The following is a 26,952-nucleotide window of genomic DNA, read 5'->3' as shown; positions in this document are numbered from 1 at the left end:
TGTCACCGGGCTCCCTACTTGCAACAAGAGGGCTCTGCCTTGGAGCACCTCCAGGTTCTGACTTAAGGCAGGGGCAATCGTGCCTGCAAACACAGGGTTATTCTCAGTGCCGGGTCCTGTGGTCACTATGGAGGTGTTTTGGTGAGGGGGAACCCAGGTGTTCAGGCCATGCTTCCCCCATAACAGCTTGTAGTTCTCAGGGACCCATTCACTTCTGCTGTAATGCTGAGTGCTGCAAAGGGGCAGCTCATATCTGGGGCAGATCTGCAAAAAAAACCCAACAAACAAACAAACAAACAAAAAACAAAAGAAGAACCATCACATAAACAATAATCTGCTCACCAGGGAACCACAGCACTGACACTTGGATGCACCTCCTTCATGGCTTATTTTTAGGTGAGCCCCCTGCCCATTATCCCATAGGAAATAGGGAGTTCTTAAGAATTCCTGCGCTGGAAGAGTTCTCTCAACAACTTAATTTTGAAGCTCAAAAGACAGTCTGGGGAAGCTACGTGGGCCTTAAAAGATCAAGTTACAACACAGGAGCACCTCAATACATAAGGCAAATGCTAACAGCCATAAAAGGGGAAATCGACAGTAACACAATCATAGTAGGGGACTTTTAACATCCCACTTTCACCAATGGACAGATCATCCAAAATGAAAATACATAAGGAAACACAAGCTTTAAATGATACATTAAACAAGATGGACTTAATTGACATTTACAGGACATTCCATCCAAAAACAACAGAATACACTTTCTTCTCAAGTGCTCATGGAACATTCTCCAGGATAGATCATATCTTGGGTCACAAATCAAGCCTTGGTAAATTTAAGAAAATTGAAATCATATCAAGTATCTTTTCTGACCACAACGCTATGAGACTAGATATCAATAACAGGAAAAAAATCTGTAAAAAATACAAACACATGGAGGCTAAATAATACACTACTTAATAACCAAGAGATAACTGAAGAAATCAAAGAGGATATCAAAAAATACCTAGAAACAAATGACAATGAAAACACGATGACCCAAAACCTACGGGATGCAGCAAAAGCAGTTCTAAGAGGGAAGTTTGTAGCAATACAATCCTACCTCAAGAAACAAAAAACATCTCAAATAAACAACCTAACCTTACACCTAAAGCAATTAGAGAAAGAAGAACAAAAAACCCCCAAAGTTAGCAGACGGAAAGAAATCATAAAGATCAGATCAGAAATAAATGAAAAGGAAATGAAGGAAACAATAGCAAAGATCAATAAAACTAAAAGCTGGTTCTTTGAGAAGATAAACAAAATTGATAAACCATTAGCCAGACTCATCAAGAAAAAAAGGAAGACTCAAATCAATAGAATTAGAAATGAAAAAGGAGAAGTAACAATGGACACTGCAGAAATACAAAGGATCATGAGAGATTACTACAAGCAACTGTATGCCAATAAGATGGACAACCTGGAAGAAATGGACAAATTCTTAGAAAAGCACAACCTTCTGAGACTGAAGCAGGACGAAATAGAAAATATAAACAGACCAATCACAAGCACTGAAATTGAGACTGTGATTAAAAATCTTCCAACAAACAAAAGCCCAGGACCAAATGGCTTCACAGGTGAATTCTATCAAACATTTAGAGAAGAGCTAACACCTATCCTTCTCAAAGCCCTGTTAGGACTAGCAGGGCCTGAGTTAGGAGTAGTGTCAGGGCCTTAATTAGGGACAGTGTCAGGGCCTGAGTTAGCAGTAGTGTCAAGGCCTTAGTTAGGGACAGTGTCAGGGCCTTAGTTACGACTAGCGTCAGAGCCTATGTTAGGAATCGTGTCAGGGGCTGAGTTAGGAGTAGTGTCAGGGCCTTAGTTAGGGACAGTGTCAGGGCCAGAGTTAGGTGTACTGTCAGGGCCTTAGATAGGGACAGTATCAGGTCCTGAGTTAGTAGCAGTGTCAAGGCCTTACTTACGGACAGTGTCAGGGCCTTAGTTAGGAGTAGCATCAGAGCCTTTGTTAGTTATTGTGTCAGGGCCTATGTTAGGAGTAGTGTCAGGTCCTTAGTTAGGGACAGTGTCAGGGCCTGAGATAGGATTAGTGCCATGGCCTGAGTTAGCAGTAGTGTCAGGCCTTAGTTAGGATTAGCATCAGAGCCTTTGTTAGGAGCAGCCTTGTCTCGTCCTGATCTTAGAGGAAATGGTTTCAGTTTTTCACCATTGAGAACGATGTTGGCTGTGGGTTTGTCATATATGGCCTTTATTATGTCGAGGTAAGTTCACTCTGTGCCTACTTTCTGGAGGGTTTTTTTATTATAAATGGGTGTTGAATTTTGTCAAAAGCTTTTTCTGCATCTCAATAGGTAATCAATATTATCTCAATAGAGATAATCATATGGTTTTTCTCCTTCAATTTGTTAATATGGTTTATCACATTGATTGATTTGCGTATATTGAAGAATCCTTGCATTCCTAGGATAAACCCCACTTGACCATGATGTATGATCCTTTTAATGTGCTGTTGGATTCTGTTTGCTAGTATTTGTTGAGGATTTTTGCATCTATGCTCATCAGTGATATTGGCCTTTAGTTTTCTTTCTTTGTGACATCTTTGTCTGGTTTTGGTATCAGGGTGATGGTGGCCTCGTAGAATGAGTTTGGGAGTGTTCCTCCCTCTACTATATTTTGGAACATAGAGAATAGACTTGAGGACATGGGGCAGGAGAAGGGTAAGCCGGGATGAAGTGAGAGAGTGGCATGGACATATATACACTACCAAATGTAAAATAGATAGCTAGTGGGAAGCAGCCACATAGCACAGGGAGATCAGCTCAGTGCTTTGTGACCACCTAGAGGGTGGGATAGGGAAGGTGGGAGGGAGGCGCAAGAGGGAGGAGATATGGGGATATATGTATATGTATAGCTGATTCACTTTGTTATAAAGCAGAAACTAACACACCATTGTAAAGCAATTATACTCCAATAAAGATGTTTAAAAAAAAAAAAGGATCCAGTTAATGTGATTTTTGGAGGCTTAAAGGGGTGACCTTGTGAAATCAGGAAAACAAATGGTAAGGAAATTAAACTCAAATTGAGCAATTATTCCTAGGAAGATGGCCTTACACTTGCACATATGGGTGGTGGTGTACAAAAGTGGTTTTACTGTCATTTAGAAGAGGAATCCCACAATGATATTGAGGAGGCCACAACTATCCACCTACAGGATTAGTTTTTTTAAATGTCTTAACGCCACATGAATGCCTTGCTGTGGTTTGTCACAGACTCCTGATTCAAAAAGCCCTGTTTTTCTTTCCACATAGATGGAAAACAATCTGAAAAAAACATATATATGTATGTATAACTGAATCACTTTGCTGTATACCTGAAACTAACCCAACACTGTAAATGAAATATAATTTTTTTAAAAGGTAAAAAATAAATATACATAAAAAATGCTAATAACCTATAATGAAAACCTATAGTTTTCTGTTATCCTGATTTCTTGTGAAACTGGTCAGAAATTTGTATATTCCTTCAATATGTTAGGGTTTACTCCTCTTCTTAACTTGATTATCAAATAATCCAAGAGCCTAATCATTGATTCTGTTTGAAATTTATCTCTTCCTCTTCATAAATTATTGCTTTGGGTATGATACAAAAAATTTTTTGTTATATTTCTCATTGTTTGGTGCATTTATAAATATATGTGCCACATTACTGATTGTATTCCACTTGGACTGGGTGACCAACAGAATTGTTGTACACACTTGAATTTCCTAACTGAACACCATAGCTTGTTCATTAAGGGAAATGGTCCCTGATCTTGCATATTTGGGGCCTGAAAATTGCAGGGGAATATGTATTGGATAGGAAAAATTTTTTTTTCTGGCTGTGCTACGTGGCTTGCAAAATCTTAGTTCCCAGACGAGGGATTGAACCTGTGCCCTCAGCAGTGAAAGCGTGGAGTCCTAACCACTGGAGCACCAGGGAATTCCTGGAAATTTTTAATTTTGGTTATTAAGGACGCAAAAAACCACCACACATCCACTGTCTCCATCATTTCATAAAAGAAAAACCAGGACTTCCCTGGTGGCACAGTGGTTAAGAATTCGCCTGCCAATGCAGGGGACACGGGTTCGAGCCCTGGTCTGGGAAGATCCCACATGCCGCGGAGCAACTAAGCCCATGTGCCACAACTACTGAGCCTGAGCTCTAGAGCCCGCGAACCACAACTACTGAGCCCGTGTGCCACAACTACTGAAGCCCGCACGCCTAGAGCCCGTGCTCCACAACAAGAGAAGCCACCGTGATGAGAAGCCCCTGCACTGCAACGAAGAGTAGCCCCCCGCTCTCCGCAACTATAGAAAGCCCGCGGGGAGCAACGAAGACCCAACTCAGCCAAAAATAATAAATAAATTAAAAAATGAAAAGAAAAACCATCTTAACACCTAAAGGATAGGAAGGACCTAATTTCAGACCTAAAAAAAAACAAGGCCTTTCCCGGGCAGGGACAGCTGTTGTTTGTACACTGACAATTTCACTGTAGAAACCTTCTGTCCCTGGCTTATGGATTTGAATCTTGTCTCTGATACTTCCTAGCTGTGTGACTTTGGGTAAGCAACTTTGCCTCTCTGTGCCTGTCTCCTTCTCCGGGTCATTGTGAGGATTAAATGATTTAACCTATGTAAATTAAAGCCCTTGCTACAGAGGCTAGTGTAGATTTATCGTCGCCGATACTTACGAGTGACAACAGCGCCACCTAGTGGCTCTTCATCCCAGGTACAGACAAGCTGCTTCGGAGGAGGCATCCACACGGGCAGTGAGTGGGAACCTTGTGTAATGGCCAAGGCTGAGGGAGAAATAAGGAGAAAAGCCACAAATATTCATGGAATTATAAATAAAGTTGGATTCTCACTTTATGCCATATACAAAAGTTAATTCAAAACTGATCAAATATCTAAACGTAAGAGCTAAACCTATAAAACTCAAAGAAGAATACAGGGCAAAAGCTACATGACATTGGGTTTGGCAATGATTTCTTGGACGTGACACCAAAAGCACAGGCAACAAAATAAAAATAGATAAATGACTACATCAAAATTAAAAACTTATGTGCATCAAAGGACACAATCAACAGAGTGAAAAAGGTAACCCAGGGGATGGGAGACAATATTTGCAAATCATTCATAAGAGGTTACTACTCAGGATATATAAGGAACTCTTATAATCCAATAACAAAAAACTAATGTCACCATTCAAAAATGGGCAAAGGAGTTAAATAAACATGTTTTCAAAAGTGTATAAAAATGGTCAACAAGCATGTGAAAAGATGCTCAACATTACTAATCATTAGTGAAATGCAAATCAAAACTACAAGGAGGTGCCACCTCACATCCATCAGAATGGTTACTATCAAAGAAACAAAAGACAAGTGTTGGTGAGGATGTGGCGAAATTGGAAACTTTGTGCACTGTTGGTGGGAATGTAAAATGCTGCAGCCACTATGGAAAACAGTGTGGTGGTTACTAAAAAATTTAAAATAGAATTACCACATGACTCAGCAACTTCACTTCTGGGTGTATACCCAAATTAATTGAAAGCAAGATCTCAAAGAGATATTTGTACACCCATGTTCATAGCAGCATCAATCACTACAGCTAATCCATAGAAGCAACTTATATATCTCTATCATCAGACGCATGAATAAAGAAAATGTTATCTATATATATATATATACACACACACACACACACACACACACACACACACACACACAATGGAATAATATTCCATTGGACACAATGAAATACCAGTCCTGGGTCATTCTAAGGAAATTGTTCCATCCAAGTATCAAATGGTTTTCTAAATTTATAACCCATCACAGGCTCAAAGTCATGCCTCATTTTAATTGGCCTCCTATTTGGCCCATGACTTTCTTGCACAGACTTATTTTACTAGAACTTGTAATTGGCTTCCTTAGTTGTTACTGACATAACAAGCATATGTGTTTGCCTTATTTCCAAGATTTTCAGTCATAGCTTTTTTTAAATTTATTTTTTATTGAAGTATAGCTGATTTACAATGTTGTGTTAATTTCTGCTGTGCAGCAGAGTGATTCAGTTATACATATATACATTCTTTTTTATATTCTTTTCCATTATGGTTTATCACAGGATATTGAATATAGTTCCCTATGCTATACAGTAGGACCTTGTTGTTTATCCATTCTACATGTAATATTTTGCAACTACTAACCCCAAACTCTGTCCATCCTTCCCTCACCACCCTTCCCCTTGGCAACCACAAGTTTGTTCTCCATCTGTGAGTCTGTTTCTGTTTCATAGATAGGTTCATTTGTGCTGCATTTTAGATTACACATATAAGTGATATAATATGGTATTTGTCCTTCACTTTCTGACTTACTTCACTTAGTATGATAATTCTAGTTGCATCCATGTTGCTGCAAATGGCATTATTTCATTCTTTTTTATGGCTGAGTAGTATTCCATTGTATATATGTGCCACATCTTCTTTATCCATTCATCTGCCAATGGACATTTAGGTTGTTTCCATGTCTTGGCTATTGTGAATAGTGCTGCTATGAACACAGGGGTGCATTTATCTTTTTGAATTATAGTTTTGTCCAGATATATGCCCAGGAGTGGGACTGCTGATCATATGGTAATTCTATTTTTAGTTTTCTGAGGAACCTCCATACTGTTTTCCATAGTGGCTGCACCAACTTATTAATACATTCCAACCAACAGTGTAGGTGGGTTCCCTTTTCTCTACACCCTCTTCAGCATTTGTTATTTGTAGATTTTTTAATGATGGCCATTCTGACTGGTATGAGGTGGTACCTCATCGTATTGTAGTTTTGATTTGCGTTTCTCTAATAATTAGTGACGTTAAGCATCTTTTCATTTTTTTTTAAACACCTTTATTAGAGTATAATTGCTTTACAATGGTGTGCTAGTTTCTGCTTTATAACAAAGTGAGCATCTTTTCATGTGCCTATTGGCCATCTGTATGTCTTCTTTGGAGAAATGTCTATTTAGGTCTTCTGCCCATTTTTCAATTGGGTTGTTTTTTTGTTGTTGAGTTGTATGAGTTGTTTGTACATTTTGGAAATAAAGTTCTTGCAAATATTTTCTCCCATTCCATAGGTTGTCTTTTCATTTTGTTTATGGTTCTCAGTCATAACTTTTTTTTTAGTCATAAGTTCTTAATCATAGCATTTCTTATGCTAAATCCAATTTCTTTGCAAAAACTCTTTTCTTCAGGCTCCTTGAATTCTTGCTCTAACATGGACCGTGTACTTTCCAGTCCTGCTAAAAATGTATCATCCTCGGATTTTTTTTATAATTGCACAGCTAGGTTATGTCCATAACACTAATGGTCCCCAATGGTGCCTCTCCTAGAGATATCTCTTGTTGAAAGTTTCAGGTGTATATGGTTTAACATCTTTTCTAGGTTTAGATGAACATACATGCCTACACATAATTTATTTTCAGAACGTGGTATTATTATTATATAATTATGCAAGTGGTTTTTTCTGCTTAACCATTTTTCAAAGCCAGTAACAGAGCTCATTCATGCTTTTGAATAGCTGCATAATATTCAATGTACTATTACTTGCTTACCTATGCCCCGGGTGATGGAAATTTGGGTTGCTCACATTTTTTTCCACTAGAAATCTTTCTACAATGAAAATTCTCATGCATATATTTTTTCCTATGTGTACTAGTATTACTACATAATAGATGCCTGAAAGTAGGATTTTTTTGACTCATAGGGTATGGGAATTTTAAAATTGATAAAGACTGCCCAATTTCCCTCTTAGAAATTATACAATTTCATATGCTCACCAACAGTTTTAGAGAGTGAGTATTTCCCATATCCTCACCAATACTGGACATTTTTCATATTAAAAAAAATTTTTTTTTGCCAATCTGTAAGGCAAGAACTGTATCTCATTGCCCTGTTTTTATTTTTTCTGCTCCCTGATAGTGTGTGCTATTTCATCTCTATGTCAGTGTTCATGCTGTAGGTGAAATCCTAGTTACCCCCAAACAGGTCCAGCCCTGGTGATAGTTCTGTTGTGAAGTCTTTCTTGGTCTCTTGGGCAATCCTATCCTCTTCCGAGGATTCTATAACAATTGTATAGACTGACCTCTCAGTTGCACTGTAAAAAAAATTTTTTTTGGATGAAGCCCATTTCCTAATCCCTTATTTCTTTATTCACTGGTGCTTTGCACATACTAGGTGTAAAGAGTTTAGTTGAATAACTAAAGGTAATCTCTTAGGTTCCTTGTAGCTCTAGTGATTTGCGTGCTGTGTTTCCATTGCCCGAGACTTGTATACAATTTTAGCTTTAGAAGGCAAAGAACCCATATTTTTAAATGAGCGCAAAGTCATTCCTCATTACTCATATGTGCATCAGAAATGGATTTCGTTATCAGGAAGATTCCCAAGACAACCAGGCTGGACACAAGAAAGAGAATGACGGCAAAGTACAGAGAGTGTACTCCATAGATAATCTTGGGACAGTCACTGGCAGCCAAGCGACTCCCCATTCCATAGGCAGCCTCTGTGACCATACAAATGAGGCCAACCACAAGTCCAGTGATTAGGCCCCAGAGGCCCCCGGCAAAAGAAACAAAAACAAAATTAGGTTTTAGAAAAGATGAGAAGCTCATTTCAGTGTGTCATAATTATTATCCTGCCTGTTTTCTCAACTAAGGACCTAAAAAGGCTAACCTTGAACACAAGATAACAAAAGTCAGGGCAATTGCAAATACTCATGTCTCTTGGGAAGTGTTGCTCTCCGTGGTCCTGAAATGTCATTGTGCTGTTGATTCTCCAACTCCAGGACACTACTGTCTACCCTGATCCAAACTGAGGTTTTCCTTAACTTTTATACACTTAAAAGCTGGTGACTTATTTGAAGAGTAAGAGAAGTTTATCCTGTATGGACTCATGGAAAAATGTACCAGTATCTGGTCTTGATTCAAAGGAAAAATCCTGTGATGTCACTTACATTCCAGTTAAAAGTTGCAATGACGATGCCAAAGCCACTCCTGTCTCCACCAGCCACATGAAGTGACTGCTGACGATGTCAGTGGCAAAGAGAGAGTTACCCATCTGGAATCCAAGAGAACAAATGAGGATCGAGGTTTGAAAGAACCAAAACAGACTTCTTGAAAATAGGAAATTGATGGTATTTCAATCACTACTCCTTAGGGCAGGGTTTGAAAGATCACAACTTGAAGGCTCCTATGTAGGGGACTTACTGTAATTAAGGGAAATGCAAATCACAATGAACTATCACCTCATAACCACTAGGATGTCCACATTGTATGTATATACCACATTTTAAAAAATCTACTCATCTGTTGATGGAGATTTAGATTGCTTCTGCCTCCTGGCTATTACAAACAATGCTGCAAAGACTATGGATATGCAAATCTCTCTTTTGAGATCTTAGTTTTCATTCTTTTGGATATATACTCATGACTCAGACTGCTAGATCAAATGGTAATTCCATTTGTAATTTCTTGGGGAACTGCCATACTGTTTTCCATAGTGGCTGTACCATTTCACCTGCCACCAACAGCACATAAGGCTTCCAATTTCTCCACATCCTCACCAGTACCTATTTTCTGGTTTTCAGGGTAGACCCACTCCACCTTAGAGGTCTAATTATGACTTGGACCCCACTCTGCCTACTCACCTCCAGGGGCTAAGCAAAGGCATCCACCTCAGCATCCCCGTCTCCAGCAGTTAAATTATTTTGGTGGGCGATTACATGGCCCACATTCATTGTCTTTCAGAAGTCTCATGGGGCCATTCATAATTGAATTCCCAGCACCACACCAGGCTATTCTCAATTGTACATCTGTCAAGAGCCCGTTTTGTTACAGAACCAAACTTAGGTCTGCTCACCAGCATGCAGTAAAGCCAATCTACTGACACCAGGTTGTGAAGGGAAGTGCAGCATTTATTTCAGGGCACCAAGCAAGGAGTCCAGGGCAGCTAGTGCTCAAAACACCCGAAGTCCCCACAAGTTTCAGCAACACAGTTTTAAATGCAAGGTGAGGGAGAGGCGTCCCAGGGTGTGTGGTCAGCTCGTGCACAATTCTCTGATTGGTTGATGGTGAGGTAATGTTGCCAGAGCTGACCCAGGTGTTTGTTCACAAACCTCCAACCCCCTTACCTTTAGCAGGAGTTAACATAAATCTTTAAGTTAAAGGTCCAGAGATAAGAAAGAAAGCTGCAAACAAACAAACAAAAAAAAACAGATGGAACCAGCTGGGACCAAGATGCCTGGAATCTGACCTCCAGCAGCCTCTGAGCCTCATTATATGCTGGTTTTACTACATTCGCATATTAAATGACACACACCTACCAGCGGCCAGGGCCAGAGGTTAAGGACCAAAAGGAGGATGAAAAGGGGGTGGCACCCCACTCCCTCGGAAAAAGCCCTGCCCCTTCCCTGGTAGAATAATGCATATGCCTCCCTGTCATTAGCTTCACTCCTCCTCCCTTTGTCTTTACTCTTTCAAATTGAATCACTCTCCCCAGGTGGGCGAGAAGTTGATCTGTGAACTTAGTTCCAGCTTCCCCATTCTTTGGCCAAGGAATAAAGTTTGTGCTGTGTCAGTCTCAGCTTCAGTTTCCTTATCCGCCTTGTGATGAAAATGGTGCCGCCATAAGCCATCACAGCTGCCCCCCACCCCACCCCCACCCCAGTGAGCCCTGAGGGAACTCAGGATGGAAACAAACGGGTTGCCTGTTGCCAAGCCCTCAGCCACTGCAGCCACCCCAAAGGTGCACCCGCAGGGGGCTCAGGATGGGAAAGAACAGGATACCAGCCCTAGATAGCTAAGTTTCATATCAAAGGAATGATTACAATGAGCCCGGACTCTTGCATATTCCTATATATAGAAAAGAGCTAAATTCATTAACTTGAGAGGTCTGGTTTCCTTTAATTAACAGTAATCTTTTGATGTTCTGACTGCCTGGTTTTTGTTGCAAAAACTCCTGTATATCCTGGCTCCTCCCTTGTCTCTTCGGAGCTAGCTGAGAGGCTGCCTCCAGGGCTTGAAGTCCTCAGTCCACCAAATAAAACATAATTCTCAACTTTTAGGTTGTGCATTTTTTTCCCAGTCAACAGCCTACTCTAACACAAATGGAAAAAGAACCCTCCCCCAATGAGGCAGAGAACTTTGGCCAGGCTGGGGCCCAAGCAGGGTCCAGAGAACTTAATTAGCTAACAGTAACAGGGCAGTGTCACAAGGGTTAACATCATTCATCCTCAGGCTCCAGTAGGTCTGGAGGCTAAGAGCTCATGGTCACCAAGTTGTTAATTTCTTCCACTTGGTGGGGTGGGTTTAGCATCTGAAAAACAACTCAGGAAATGTGCACCAGATACTATTATCTAGGTACTTCAGAGAAGAGCTAAAGCAGAGGATATGGGGGGCAGGTCTGTCCCAGGAAGGCCCCCAAAGGGTCCTGCTCCGTTACAGGTGTGGCCATTAGTTATGAGTCCCAAATACCATGAAGAGGTGGGTACTCAGGGAAAGACGCATTCCAGATGTGACTTAATGCAGGTTCAGGAAATATTTACTAAAAACCTGCTACACCTGAATACTGGACTGTGTCCACAAATGATGTCTGGAAACGTCTCATCCAATCCAACATTCCAGAGTTTTCTCCTCTCATCATCTTCTCTTTTCCCTGCACCCTCTCTCCTGAGTTACCCTCCACCAGACAAGCCGGAATCTTAAACCAGAACACACAATAGGCATGCTCACTACCCAGAAGGCACCCAGGGCGGGTTTCTATGGCAGTACCCTGAACACTCACAGGCATCTTCCTTGAAATCACTTAGGAACACAAGGATATTCCAGGGAAATCTTAGTGAGGACTCTGCAACTTGGGGGAACTAAATCAACGTCTAAGTTCAATACAACCTCAAATTAACAGGACAACAGAATTTGTTATAGTCTAGAACTCAATGCAACGATTCTAAAGTTCATTTGAAAAAATACATTTAAAGGAACAGCCAGGAATTTCTGAGCACTTAGCACATTCAGGCTTTTTTAGTCTTTAATCATTTCAAGATAGAGCAAACAAAATATTGTTACTGGAGCACCCTGGACAGTGTAGAACTGAGTTAATATTTAGAGCTGGGCGTGCACACAGGTTTCTGTAGGATAACAATGGAATTTCAAAGCAGTGAGTAAGGTGAGGATTATCCAGATGTCAGATGACTATCTTTTTCATAATTAAAATTGGTATTCAGTGTGCATCAAGGATATAAATGCAAAACAATGCAACTGTAAAAATATTAAAAGAATTAGTGATTTAAGAAAATTTTTAAACAGCAAAGCCAAAGAATGACAGAAACCTGGAGGCAATTAACGAAAAGACTGATACAACAAATATCATTTACAAAAACAACCTCCAATAGTTAGCTTACATATCACTGCAAATCCACTTGTAGGGATCTGTGCCAGGGAGACAACTAGGGATGAGCCCAGGTTTGAGTCCAAAGACAGTCACAGCAGCTACAACTGAGTTATATTGGCCACAGCAGGGACTTAGTTCAAGTATTAAGTGCTAAGGACATAAGTTTCTGGAGTTCCAAGTGCACATCATTTGGTAAAGTCACTCGGCGGCAGGTTAATCCGCGGATGGCTGATGGGCGGGATCAGGCGGGCCCAAGGGCAGGCAGAGCCACTCCCCCTCCCACCTTCCCATCCCACTGACACTCAGAGCATCTCTTAATTCGCCAGGTGCAGCTTAGAGTTGGTGCAGCTTAGAGTTGGCCGCATTTGGGCCAGGATGGAGGCGGCGCCGGAAGAGGCTGGGCAGCAGGGTTGAAAATGAAATTGAGGTGGGCTTGCACCCGGCACCTGCCCTGCTCGGGGTGAGGCACATCCCACAAAGCAGCCAGGCTAGTCCTCCCTCCAATCCCACCCCTGCTTGGTGACTGCTTTGGGGGCACAGGGTTGTGTCCTGGGAAGGGCTAACCCTTTTAGAAAGGAGCTTTGCACCTCTAACCCTGCAGAAATCGGCGCTCAGACGCTGTGGGGCTGGAGGAGAGGGACCCGAAGGCACAAAACTGTGGGTGCATCATGCACAGATCTTCCTAATTCCAGAAGAGGAAGGAAGGTAGGTGAGCTGTGTGGGCTGAGTCCGGAGGACCAAGACTGGAGATAGGTGGGTGGAGTAGCAGTTCAGAGGTAGGGGTGTGTGTGTGTGTGTGTGTGTGTGTGTGTGTGTGTGTGTGTGTGTGTGTGTGTGTGTGTGTGTGTGTGTGTGTGTGTGTGTGTGTGTGTGTGTGTGTGTGTGTGTGTGTGTGTGTGTGTGTGTGTGTGTGTGTGTGTGTGTGTGTGTGTGTGTTAGAGAAAGTCTAGGGGACACCCGGGCTCCTCACTGTGCTATGGGGATGCCTAGTAGGTAAGAAGAACCCAGTACACACCTGACTCGTACTAGCAAGCACTTTGACCATAGTGTCTCGTGAATCTGTGTGGAAAAGAAACATAATCAACAATTTTCTTAAATTCCCATGAGTATCTTCCCAGGTCCCCTGTCTTTTACTACAGGACACTTCTCTGACAATTTAGGGGCAGTCCCTCTTGTTGGTGTGATTGGAAAACGTGTGTCGCTAGTAACCTGATGCTTTATTTGAAGTCATAGTTAAAAAAAAAGTTCCCAGGCAACTACACAGAGATGTTTAACAAAACCATGTTTTTTAAGGGCCTCTCCCCTTCAGGGTCATCGCCTTCAGGACAGCAGTGACCGGCAGGGCCAGGGTTCGAGCCCGAGGCAGAGTGCGCAATCCAGCATCCGTGGAGCCTGCTAAGCCTGAGGTGGCTAGGGGTTCCCGAATGCCTGAAGTACCCAGAACCGACCCACCACGGAGCTTCGTTGACACAGTGAGATGTGGCACAGCAGTGAGCTTCCTAATGTTCCTAAAGATGCGTTGCTGGGTCAGTACAGTTCAGGTTTAGAGTTCTCTCCTGCTGAGAGAGAACTAATGCATCTTGTAAGAAAAGTCAGATTCTACAGCTGCCGGTGTGGGCAACTCTAAGCTGCACCTGGCGAATTAAGAGATGCTCTGAGTGTCAGTGGGATGGGAAGGTGGGAGGGGGAGTGGCTCTGCCTGCCCTTGGGCCCGCCTGATCCCGCCCATCAGCCATCCGCGGATTAACCTGCCGCCGAGTGACTTTACCAAATGATGTGCACTTGGAACTCCAGAAACTTATGTCCTTAGCACTTAATACTTGAACTAAGTCCCTGCTGTGGCCAATATAACTCAGTTGTAGCTGCTGTGACTGTCTTTGGACTCAAACCTGGGCTCATCCCTAGTTGTCTCCCTGGCACAGATCCCTACAAGTGGATTTGCAGTGATATGTAAGCTAACTATTGGAGGTTGTTTTTGTAAATGATATTTGTTGTATCAGTCTTTTTGTTAATTTCCTCCAGGTTTCTGTCATTCTTTGGCTTTGCTGTTTAAAACAAACCGCTTCCCTTTCATGTGCATCTTCATAGATGCAAACAGACTTTCTTCCAACCTCCAGTGGATGGAAAGTCATCTACATCTCTTGGTCTCAGCCAGTGACTGCTCTTTGGGGAGTGATTTCAAAATGGACAATTTCAGGCAAGTGTTTGAACAGACTGAGTTGGATAGATTGTTTTAGTCTTGTTTAATACTTGCTATCCCTGCTGTCTCTATGCATTTCTGTCTCTCTTATCCCACATCTACTTTGCATGCTTTAGGGGGTCTTGCTTTGACCTCTGATGGGTCCCGGTGCTGGCCGGCAGTCACATGACCCCATCAGGTCCTGTTTCTTCTCCTCCCCCACCTGCTCAAGCCTCAACCCTTCCTCCTGCTCCTCCTCCGTCTTAATTTTCAGCCTTTAACATCAACTCCTATGTCACTGAGACAAATAAAGCATCAAAGCAGAACTTCAATGTTGTCTTCACCAAATCTCCACATCCTGGCCTTGGCGCCTCACCTGAGACCCTAGGGCACTGGCTCTGCTCCTACCTAAAGGAAAAATCTCCTGGGCCCCTTAGCCAATTCTCTATCCCCTGGCATCTCTCCTGCAATTCTCCTTTCTATCTCCCGAGTCCTAGATCATCCCCATCTACCTACAACCAGCTGGGGTGACTCCCATCCAACAAGAATCCTCTCCTGCATCTGCTTTCCTCAAGTTACTTCCTTTCTCTTTGCTTCTCATCAAAGAAGTCTTGTCTCTACTCTGAACTCCAATCCTTATCGCCCTCGTCCCTTCACTCCCATCAGGTGCTCTCCCCATTGCTCCACTGAAATGGCTCTTATCAGGCTTCCCCAGTACCCTCCACTTTGTCAAATCCCCAGGTCCGTCCTAGGTCCTCCTTGGTCTTGCCTATCACTTGTACTTGGAATAGCTGAGCCCTCTTTTCTCCTTGATTAACTCCTTCCATGTGGTGGTCAGGTCACCGCACACCCTTGGTTTTCCGCCAACCTCACTGGCCACTGCTATAGCTTCCCTTGGCTGGGTTCTCCTCCTGTCCTGTCCATATGCCCAGGACCTAGTCCTTGGGCCTCTTCTCCTTGGTACAGGCACTCACACCCTTGGTCATCTTATCAGTATCACGGCTTTAAGTGCGACCTGGTATGTGGACAAGTTCCCTCTCCTGCACTAAACAAACATCCCCATGCATGTCTCATGCTCCTGATTTGCCCTCCCAGACAATTCCTAACTACTTCATCTGATGAAATCCCTTTCTTCCAGTTGTTTAGGCCAAAGTCTTTGGATTCACCCTCTCTTGACCTCAAACCCTTCACATAAACAACCAGGAAATACTGTTGTCCCTGACTTTCAAAAAATATCCAGTCTCTGATCATTTCTCATCCCCTCTATTACTACCCTCTGGGCCAAACCACCAGCATCCCTGGCTGGACCCCACAAATGGCCACCTAACTGGTCTTCTTGCTTCTGCCCTGGTCTCATCCTCAGTCTGTTCCCAGCACAGAACCAGTAACTTGGACTCACGTTCAACCCACAGCCTGTAAGAGTTCCCATTTTCTGAGTCACAGATTTCCTTAAGATGGCCTCCCTCCCACTACCTCTCCGAGTCCTCCTGCTTCTCCCTCCCTTGTTCATCTTGCTCTCCCTTCAACCTTTCTTCCTTAGGAGCTTGCTCTTTCCTCCACCTGAGGCTTGTGTAACCTTGTTAATTCACTGCCTCCGAGTCTTTGTTTCAGCGTCAACTTCGCACTGAGGCTCTGCTTTGTCCCCCATGAATTAATGCAACCAGCCCCTTTCATACCCCACCTTCCCAATAACTCCCAATTTTCCATACTTGGCTTTGTTCTACTTTTTTCATTTCCCTAGCAATTATCATATTCATGCCATATAAGTTAGTCATCAATTTATTTTCTGTCACTGGAATATGAGATTTTCAAGGAGGTTCCTTTGCTTTACGCTCTGATACATGGCATCATGGCACATGGCAGGCATATGATAATTTCTGGGTGACGGTCGAACATATGGATAACATTACTCTTTATTTTTATCTCCAAAAACTTGCAGGCTCAGCAACCTCGTCAAATCCAGCCTAGACTCAAGCAGCTGTGGGATGATAGCCACGTGGCTGGTGCTGGACCACCAACAGGAGCAGACGGAACACCTCAGCCTTCAGGTAAAAAGAGGGAAGAAGAAAGATTTGGTGAGGGGCAGAGGATGTTTAATATGTGACGGTACGCAACAGCGATAAAATTCTAGACAGACAGCCTCGGTGTTCCCGTGATGTTTGGCAGGATGGGAAGAATGTACAGCTCTCAACTATCTCCTGCAGTGAATTATCTGGCTATCAATGCTTTATTCCGCTTATATTTTAAGGCTTATGGAAAAAGAAATAGAGGTCATTATTCATTAGCTAATTCAATGTAATTGCTTTTCAGATTTAGAAAATGCATTGGTATGACAAGTATAAGTTAACTAGGAGTTCGGGGAACATGATTTTTCTTGGGTTCGTGAATCGCTATACTGAAAGGTTGAGCAGTTCCTCAGATGTTTACCTACATTATATTATCCTCACAGGTGAATGGTTATCATTATACAGGTAAGCCCACAGGCTCAGATGTTGTCGTTTGCGAAGGATTTGGGTAATGCAGTGAAACCTTAGATCTGATTCTCCAACCACCTTTTTAAAACATTTTTCAAATTTTTATTGTGGTAAGAACAATAGAGTTCTACCCGCTTATTGTATTTTTTTTTTTTTTTTTTTTTTTTATGGCTGTGTTGGGTCTTCATTTCTGTGCGAGGGCTTTCTCCAGTTGCAGCAAGTAGGGGCCACTCTTCATCGCGGTGCGCAGGCCTCTATCGCGGCCTCTCTTGTTGCGGAGCACAGGCTCCAGACACGCAGGCTCAGCAATTGTGGCTCATGGGCCCAGTCGCTCCGCAGCATGTGGGATCTTCCCAGACCAGGGCCCGAACCCCTGTCCTCTGCATTAGCAGGCAGATTCTCAACCACTGCGCCACCAGGGAAGCCCCTCTTATTGTATTTTTAAATGTACAGCACAGTATTAACTATAGGCACAATGTTGTACTACAGATCTCTAGAACTAACTTATCTTGCATAACTCTAATTTTACACCTGTTGAATAGCAAATCTCTATTTCCCCTGTCCCACTCCCTGAAAACCACCATTCTACTCTCCGCTTCTGAGTGTGACTATTTTCAATATATAAGTGGAATTATGCAGTATTTGTCCTTTTGTGACTGTCCTCAAGGTTCATTCATGTTGTTACATATTGCAAGATTTCTTTTTTTTTTAATTTATTTTTATTTATTTATTTTTGGCTGCGTTGGGTCTTCATTGCCGCACACAGGCTTTCTCTAGTTGTGGCGAGCGGGGGCTACTCTTCGTTGCGGTGCATGGGCTTCTCATTGCGGTGGCTTCTCTTGTTGCGGAGCACAGGCTCCAGGCAGGCAGGCTTCAGTAGTTGTGGCACGTGGGCTCAGTAGTTGTGGCTCGTGGGCTCTAGAGCGCAGGCTCAGTAGTTGTGGTGCACGGGCTTAGTTGCTCCGCAGCATGTGGGATCTTCCCGGACCAGGGCTTGAACCTGTGTCCCCTGAATTGGCAGGCAGATTCTTAACCACTTTGCCACCAGGGAAGCCCATAGATTTCGTTTTTTAATGTTGAACAATATTCCAGTTGAAGAATCTTGTATTCTGAACCAAAACCAGATGAAACAAGACAAATATTAGAGCAAGGAGGAATGAGGTGCTAAGGCAAACACTGATGTGGACTGGGGACTTGTTGGGAAAAGCTTCCAAGACTCTTCTTTTCTGATGACCCATTGCTAAAATAATGTTGGGATCCTTTGATATCTTTTCTACCTCAAGCAATCTTAATAGCTGGGGTGTAATATTGTCCTTTCTATTTACATTTCCCTTTTTGTGTAAATTAACAAGTTTCATGCTTGTTTACATGTAGAGGAACTTCAACTGGCATCTGGATTGCAGGAATCCTCACTGAGGGAGAGGAGGGATGTTGGCAGGGATTATCGAGACTTCGTGGTGAATACTCGGCAGAAATTAGGCCATGTGAGAGAGTCAACAAAAGGTATGCTGGTCGTTAACAATACAATGTTATAGAGTTGTTTAACTATCTATGATGCTTTATACCATCACCTTAAGTGGAGGTACCCTCTCACCTTCTCACATTTTTGTAATAATATTCACTTTTGCATAAACAAAGACTTAAGAGTCCTGGATGTACTCTTCATTTTCCTCTCTTCCTTTTATAGCCACTTAAGATAGAATGACCCAGTTCTTCGGTTGTGCTGAGATTTTAAAAAAACCCAGAAAACTAAACATTATTACATACAGTGGCTCCCCTCCCCCAATCCCCTGCTTTTGGCAAAGGTTTTCTTTTGTTATTTTTATTATCGTTAAATACCTTGATCCTTGAACTTCCTAAATGTGGGCTTGCATAAGGATTCACCTAAATTGATGTTAGGGATTCTGGATGCCAGGTGTATATAATTGCTTATGTTGTTTGTTGTCAATCTCCTGGTTGGATCTAACTTTGGTTCTTAATATTGTGGTGTCCAAATTGTTTGGGGTCTGATCAGCCACTCTGTTTCAGGATTAACACGTGGCTCCATTTTTCAGGCACGCTAGGTAGCCCAGTAATGCTATTTTCAAACCATGTCCAGCTGAAGTCTTGTTCTCACAGGAATTTATACAGGTACAATGTCATCTATACGCCAGACATAGAGGGTGGAAGAAAACGTGAAGCTTTACTCTCTGAACTTGAAAAGTTATTGGGACATCGTCGTATATGTGATGGAAGCTCTTTATTATTACTTCACTCACTAGGGAAACGGTTAAGTAATATTCTACATTTTCCTGACATTGCTCTTTCTCTCCCATTTTTCACTCTATTAGAGCCAAACTCCCACTATTCCTGTGCAACAGTTTGTGGAGATATCCTGAACATCCCTTGCCCATAGGACCTGTAACAAACCCACATGCCATGTTTGATTATCATTGATATTCTCTAGTGTCTCATTTCACTGCTTAAACTGAATTTAATACAAAGGTAAAAAATATATCTTTTACCCTTTTTAATGGTACAATATGTCTCAAATGCTGATAATGAAGTTTTGAGTAAGTTTTTAAATTTCTTGTTCCCTCTAAAACTTTAGCAGAAAAAAACATTGGGAGAAGGACTTCCTATTTTATCCTATAAACTTCTACATCAAGGAACCAAATAATTTATAGGAGCTTGCTTAAGTAAAAAAAAGTTTTGACTTAAATATTTAATTCTCTTTACTTTTGTCTTGTAAATCACATTTTCCACCTGCATGTGCCTTTTTCTGGGAAGGATTGCTCCTTCCACTGTGCTGTGTTGGACAGCACGCAATGGATTTGTCACACAATGGAGCTTAGTTTCCTTGGAAGAACTACGCGACCTTTTTTCTTTATCTCAGAAAAAGGAAGTGGTCAGCAAGTTGAAGAACCAGCCTGTGAAGATAACCTTTGAGCTCTCCAGAGAACTACAGACCACCTCGCCAGATTGCCTATGCTATTACAACATTCTCTTTAGAAGGTATGTTAGTAACATTGTTTGCTTGAGATTCAGTTGTGTTTTACTGTGTGTCAGTGATGCTGAACACAGCCATTTGCTTCTAGCATTTTGTATTCTTGACAAGTCCCACGTACTGAGAGGGTGAAGAATCTTTTGAGATGAAATGACACTGGAGCCTCAGCTAGGCATGTGCAAATTCCATGGATTTCCTCCATATTCTACTCCCTGCCCACCCCTACTTCCCATGGCTGCAACCTGTCTAGAAGAAGTAGCAGACATCAACTTTGTACATCCATGCTTATTTCTTTCTAGAGCAAATATACTTGTTTTCTGTTCTAGATTCACTGTAATGAACAAATAGTCAAAATTAAAACTTGGAACACGTAGCCTGCAAAAGATATTTCAGTTCATTTCTAGGAATGAAGGACATACTGATGTCCTTTCCATGTTATACTGTTTTATATTATGAAAGAGAAAATTTGAGGTTAAATGAACCTCATTATGCACCTCAATAATGTAACTTACTTGTTATTAACAGTCATTATCAGATGTTTTGTGTTGTTAGTATAAACAAAATCACTGACAGATATTTTTCCCCTCTAATGCATCCTTATGTGTGTTAACAAATGCTTAGTAATATTCACTGCACTTTCAACAAAACCTATTCTTCCAATTTCTAGAATGTTGGAGAAGATGGATTTGAACCAAGTTGGTTGCAACTATTACAATAAAAGTAAGAAGACTGAGTTCTACAAGAATAGGTATGTATGAAGTGTTGTATGAAGTGGAAAGTTTCACATTCTGCAGACATAATCATAGAAGCTTTTGAGACAGTTGCTCATTTGAAGTGGTGTATGATTTACAAGTGATCTTTTACATACTATCCAATGACTGAACAACTAAGTTACAATTGAAGTTACAATTTAAAATGGAAACTTAAAATTTTAAATTTACTCTAAAAATCCTAGCATGATAAGCATAAACTTTAAGATTGTCAGTTGTTGTATAAACCTTAGAAAATCAAAATAATCATCTCAAACTTGGGTAATTTCTCTGAAAATATTGTCAATCACAACACTTGTGTCTATGTGTATGTATTACTCCTTGGTATACGTGTATATAATTTACATATGTATATATCATATATATCCTCACATATGAGTATATATAATAGTTTAAGCCCATAGATGATAATAAAAATGGTTTAACAAAGATGTATTACTTACAACTAGCACATCTGGTAAAAATCTCTGTTTGAAGGTCCTTCTAAAGACCAGTGATTATTAAAAATAAGAGATTAAAACTGACTCTAAAAGTATCAGTTTTAGACAGTGAGTTTAGGTTCCCTAATACCTGGCTTTACGTCCAGAGCTGGGATCTTGACACCCACATCTAACTTATTTGCAGATTGGAAATCTGGCCTGGCTATGTTACTTCCATTCTTCCATATGAAACTGGTCTTACGCTCTGTGCTGATGTGAGCCATAAACTGCTCCGAATGGAAACTGCTTATGATTTAATATCACACACTCGTGAAAAAGCCAGAGAAGAAGATGCAAAAGAGAAAATTCTTAAAAAATTAGTTGGGTCATCTGTTCTTACAAAGTAAGTCTGCTTTTTGGAAACCTATCCAATCACTTTGACTTTTTTTCATTAGAGATGTTCCTAGGGTTTTTGAATGATTAAATGTAGACATTCAGAAGTAGAAATAGCATGAAAATGGCAAGAATCACTGGATAATTTTTCTCATCTGGTTATACAGCATGGGAGAGGAACATATGTCAATTGTAAACTCTGCGGTTCTTGTGAGTCCTACTGCTAATTCAGTTGTTGGCTCTGAACGCTCACTTGCACTCAAGAGAGTATGCATCTTCCAAATTTCTCTTTTCCTTTCTCTTTGTCTAGCTATTTTTAAAAATTAGTGCTTAATTATAATCTACTAGCAAATTTCCATTTGAAGGAAGTTTTTATTTTTAATCTCCCTCTACACCAGAAATCTTAAATTGATAAGAGGATGTTTTGGCTAAGTAACCTTAAATCCAATCTTTAAGAAGAGCAAAGTTGGAAGACTCGCACTTCCTAATTTCAAACCTTATTATGAAGCTACAGTAACCGAGACAGTGTGACGCTGGTATAAGTATAGACCTAAAAGTCAGTGAAATAGAATAGGGAATCCATGAAGTAACCCTCACTTTTATAGTCAGTTGACTTTAACAAGGGTATGGAGACAATTCAATCAGGGAAAGAATAGTCTTTTCAACAAGTATTGCTGGGATAGCTGGATATTCACCTGCCCCTTCATCACAGGATACACAAAATTAACTCAAATTTACTAAAAAATTAACTCAAAATAGACCTAACTAAAAGAGGTAAAAATATAAAATTCTTAGAAGAAAACTTAAGAGTAAATCTTGACTTTGAGTTAGGCAAAAACCTTATTAGATAAGACACCAAAAGCACAAGTAATGCCCAAAGAAACAAATAAATTGGACTTAACCAAATAAAATGTTTGTTCTTTAAGGTATACTGTCAAGAAAGTGAAAAGACAACTGGCAGAACAGGGGGAAATATTTGCAAATCACATGTAGTAAATAATTTGTATCTACATACATAAGGAATATTTACAACTCAATAAAAGAAACTCAACTTTAAAAAATGGGCAAAGGATCTGAATAGACATTTCTCCAAATAAAATATACAAATGGCCAATAATCACATGAGAAGATGCTCAACATCATTAGCCATCAGGGAAATGCAAATTAAAGCCACAATGAAATGCCACTTCCTATCTACTAGGATTGCTAAAATTTAAAAAGGAAAATGTTAACAAGTGTTGGCAAGGATGTGGAAAAATTGAAACCAACCATTATACACTGCTGGTATAAGTATGGCCTCTTTGGGAAACAGTCTGGCATTTCCTCAATGTGCTAAATATAGCGTTACCATACGACCCAGCAATTCCACTCCAGGTTATATACCCAAGAGAAATAAAAACATATCCACCAAAATTGGTATATGAATGTCCACAACATCACTATTCATAATAGCTTGAGCATAAACAACCCAAATGTTCATCAACTGGTAAATGGATAAACACAAATGTGGTATATCTATACAATGATATATTATTTGTCAATAAAATGGAATGAAGTAGCAATACATGCTACAGCATGAATGAACCCTGAAAATATTATGCTAAGTGAAAGAAGCCAGTCGGGGAAGATCACATATTATATGACTCAATTTATATGAAATGTGATGAGTAGGCAAATGCATAGGGACAGTAAGTAAACTAGTGGTGGTTTAAGGACTGGGGGAATTGGGTGGAAACAAGGAGTGACTGCTCACGGTTCAGGTGTTTCTTTGGGTGATGAAAATATTCTAAAATCGCGTGATGGTTGCACGACTCAGTAAGTACACTAAAAACCACTGGACTGCACACTTAAATGGGTGAATTGCATGTTATGTGAATTAATCTTAACAAAGCTATATATTCTGCAATTACTTGTAGGATTTTAAACCACTTCTTTCTTACATGGTTCCATGCAATAACGTCAGGAATAATACCATATATTACGATTATTCCACAGGTATAACAACAGAACCTACAGGGTGGATGATATTACTTGGGAGAAGTCTCCCAGCTCTACATTTACAAGGTCGGATGGCAGTGAAACCTCCTTTGTAGACTATTACAGGGAGGTATGAAATTTTATTTCTTCAAACATATTTGTCTTAAAAATTTTCATATTATACAGTTAAGTATATTTCTCAAGTCTTATTTAGACACATATATATGTATTTGTATATATTCTCCTTTTGGGGTATTATAGCTTGGCTTATATCTATTATCCATGTATTTGAGTGTTTTGTGTATAGGGTAATGTCACATAATTAGAATGCCTCCAAGATGGCCCTCCCTGTCAGGCTTAGAAGTGGCTATGGTTGTTTTAAACATGTAGATGGATTGTTAGGTAGAAAATAAAACATGGTAAGACTTCAGAAATGAGAACTTTATGTAGGAGTTTCAGCCCTACAGAACTTGGTTCAAAAAGAAGAAAAAAATGACCAATTACAATCTGAGGTGATGTCTGTTACGTGCTAAATCTCATAATTCATGGATTCCTCTATTTATTTATTTATTTATTTTTGGCTGTGTTGGGTCTCCGTTGCTGTGCACGGGCCTTCTCTAGTTTCAGCGAGTAGGGGCTACTCTCATTGCGGTGCGTGGGCTTCTCATTGCAGTGGCTTAGTTGCTCCGCAGCATGTGGGATCTTCCTGGACCAGGGCTCGAACCCGTGTCCCCTGCATTGGCAGGCGGATTCTTAACCACTGTGCCACCAGGGAAGTCCCTCCTCTATTTTTAATTTGAGTGCTCACAAATAAACTCAGGCCAGTTGGTGAGGTTGGTTTTCTAGCTTTAGCAGATGAGAGAAAGGTAATTAAAGGAATGGCAGATATTTGTGGCAAATGGAAAGAACTTATAAATGGATGATTTTCTTTAAAAAGCTTGTATTATGTTGGGACTCAAAACATAGCTACTTGGAACAATTGCAGGTACATAGCCCTCTGACAACCCTTCAAGGGAGGGTTATTATGACATTATCCTCATTTGTGTTTCACACTTATTGCTTGTTCATTCAATCCCAAAAGCATTTAGTGAGTGCCTACTGTATATCTTGGGTATACATTAGTAAGACAATTTAGTTCTCAGCTCTCAAGGCACTTGCATTCTCATGGCAGACAGAGAGATGACAAACAAGACGAAAACTATTCTAATAGTTATAAGGGATATGGAGATAATTAAAATTGGGTGGTATTATGGAGAACGTCTGGTGGCTATTAGTCTGCAAGGTCATGGAAAGCTTCTCTGCGAAGCTGATATGTAAATGGCAGCAAGGAGCAAGCTAGGTGCGGATGAGGGAGAAGAGGTAGTACAAAGGCACTATTTTCAGGGTGGGCATGGTGTACCCAGAGCCCAAACTAGGCTAGAGTGTTCTCTAGAGAAGTAAATTGGATTTTATTGTCAAGTCATATTATGTAGATATTTGTAAGATTTCTGTCTAATATACAGAGAATGGGCTGTATGGGGGTAAAAATGGGAGGCAGGGAAATCAGTGAGGAGGTTATTAAATCAGTTGACTTAAAAGATGATGGTGGCCTGGAGCAGGGTTGGGGAAGTAGGTGAAAATGGAGAGGACATAGTGAAGGCTTGGTTGTAATAAGTGAGGGGATTGTTCTGGGATGAGATAGGCACAGATGGAATTGCAAACTAAAATATCAGTAAGTTAATTTTAAAAGGTTTATTTCTGGCTTGAATAAAGTCTAATGAGAGTCAGGGAGACTCAGTGATCTCATCTGTTACCATTTTGTGGCTCTACCATCTCAACAAGAGGACTCCAAGGTTGTCATGTTAGAAGAAAAGAGGTAGAAGCAGCATACTGGCTCTTAGGTCCCTTAGACTGAAAGTGATAGGCTGATGCACTACTTTCACTCATATTTCTTTGTTAAAATTCAGTCCTACAGCCTGAACCTAACTAAGTGGACACTCTTTTCCTTCGTGTACAGATGTGGTGAGTTCATCATCTCTCTGCCAAAGGGTGTAAATAAAGTATGCTCTCTGGGCATGCCGATGAGTCTGGAGTCCCAGGGTGTAAAGCCTGGAGTTTTCATTTTGTGAATTATTAGCTCTTACCTAGTCCTTGGATTTTGATATGCAGTCACCTAGGCAGAATATATAGATGACCAAGAGGATGAAGTATTTCAGGAAAGAAGGATATGCGTCTCTGTAAAATGTTAAGATGAGGTTAAATGAGAGTGTATACATATGCCCAAATTCACCAAACTGTACACATTATGGGCAGATTTTTGTATATAAATTATACCTCAATAGAGCTGGGGGAAAAATACACAGTGAAGAGTATATTGAGTTTGATAGCATGGAGTTCACTGCCAAGAGCAAATTGTGTAATGGTGGGAATTGAAGTCCAGGTGGAAGGTACTGAAGGAAAGATTTAGCAACGTTTGCTGTAGAAGGGAAGAGAAATGTTATGTAGACGAAGGATTTTTTTAAGTTAGAGATTACTACAGTATGTGTTTATCCTGGTATAAATTGTCCAATAGAGAAGGAGAAATTGTTAGTACAGAAGGCAAGATAAATGAGGGGTAATGATAGGAACAAAATCCCTGAAGGAAAGAAGAGGTTAGAATCCATAGCTGTGGTAGAGATTACGGACCCTTTTCTGGAGCAGGACACATCCTCCATAGTAATCGGAGGGCAAGAAGAACATACATATGTGTACAGAGAAGGCAAACACTGGGCAGAATGTAACTGTATTCCTGTCTGAATCTTCAGACATTCACTTCTCAGTGAAGTATGAAGCAAGATAATTGGCTGAGTTAGTTGATGGGCAGCGATGAGGGAGATGTATAGGAGGTTTGAGAAGAGATGAGAAAGTGTGAAATGTTGGTTTTTTTCAATGGGTAGGAAGCATAACTAGGGAATCTGAACAGAACACCCCTTTTAGATTGTGGCAGACTAACTCTAGAACCAGTCAGCAGGGTTTGATTGTTGGTTGCATGGGCAGAACAGACAGCTGGGTTTTACCAGGGTTCGAGACTTGCCAACGTAGCATGATCAAGGCATAGTGAAGGAATGAATGGCATTTGTGAGGATGTGATTGTGACAGGCTATGGAATGCAAGCTGGGGAAGTAAGGGAGGTGAGGCTGTGAGAGAGTTAAGCACCTCTCTCCTTCTCAATTTATGTGTGCTGATTCCTCCACCTAGGCTGATGTTTGCCTGTTCATCCTACAAATTTTATCTCAAAGATCTTTGACTAAGAAGAGCCGTTCTGGGTCCATCCATG

The 26,952-nt window shown here is 40.9% G+C and overlaps 1 protein-coding gene across 1 annotated transcript in view; it reads left to right on the top strand.

The window, feature by feature from the left end:
• Nucleotides 1–26,952, top strand: part of PIWIL3 (piwi like RNA-mediated gene silencing 3) — a gene marked incomplete at both ends in the record, with an annotated part of 52,902 nt that overhangs the window by 9,425 nt on the left and 16,525 nt on the right. The window contains 10 exon segments of the mRNA XM_082417029.1: nucleotides 13,753–14,000; nucleotides 16,545–16,686; nucleotides 16,949–16,965; nucleotides 18,465–18,615; nucleotides 19,167–19,373; nucleotides 19,376–19,380; nucleotides 19,988–20,106; nucleotides 20,766–20,846; nucleotides 21,493–21,690; nucleotides 23,676–23,787. Coding sequence (XP_082273155.1) covers nucleotides 13,753–14,000; nucleotides 16,545–16,686; nucleotides 16,949–16,965; nucleotides 18,465–18,615; nucleotides 19,167–19,373; nucleotides 19,376–19,380; nucleotides 19,988–20,106; nucleotides 20,766–20,846; nucleotides 21,493–21,690; nucleotides 23,676–23,787 — 1,280 coding nt within the window.

The sequence above is a fragment of the Balaenoptera physalus genome (assembly GCF_965194825.1).
Source record: "Balaenoptera physalus genome assembly, chromosome: 12".
In the NCBI taxonomy this organism is placed as follows: Eukaryota; Metazoa; Chordata; class Mammalia; order Artiodactyla; family Balaenopteridae; genus Balaenoptera; species Balaenoptera physalus.
This window is presented reverse-complemented; position numbering and strand designations above follow the sequence as displayed.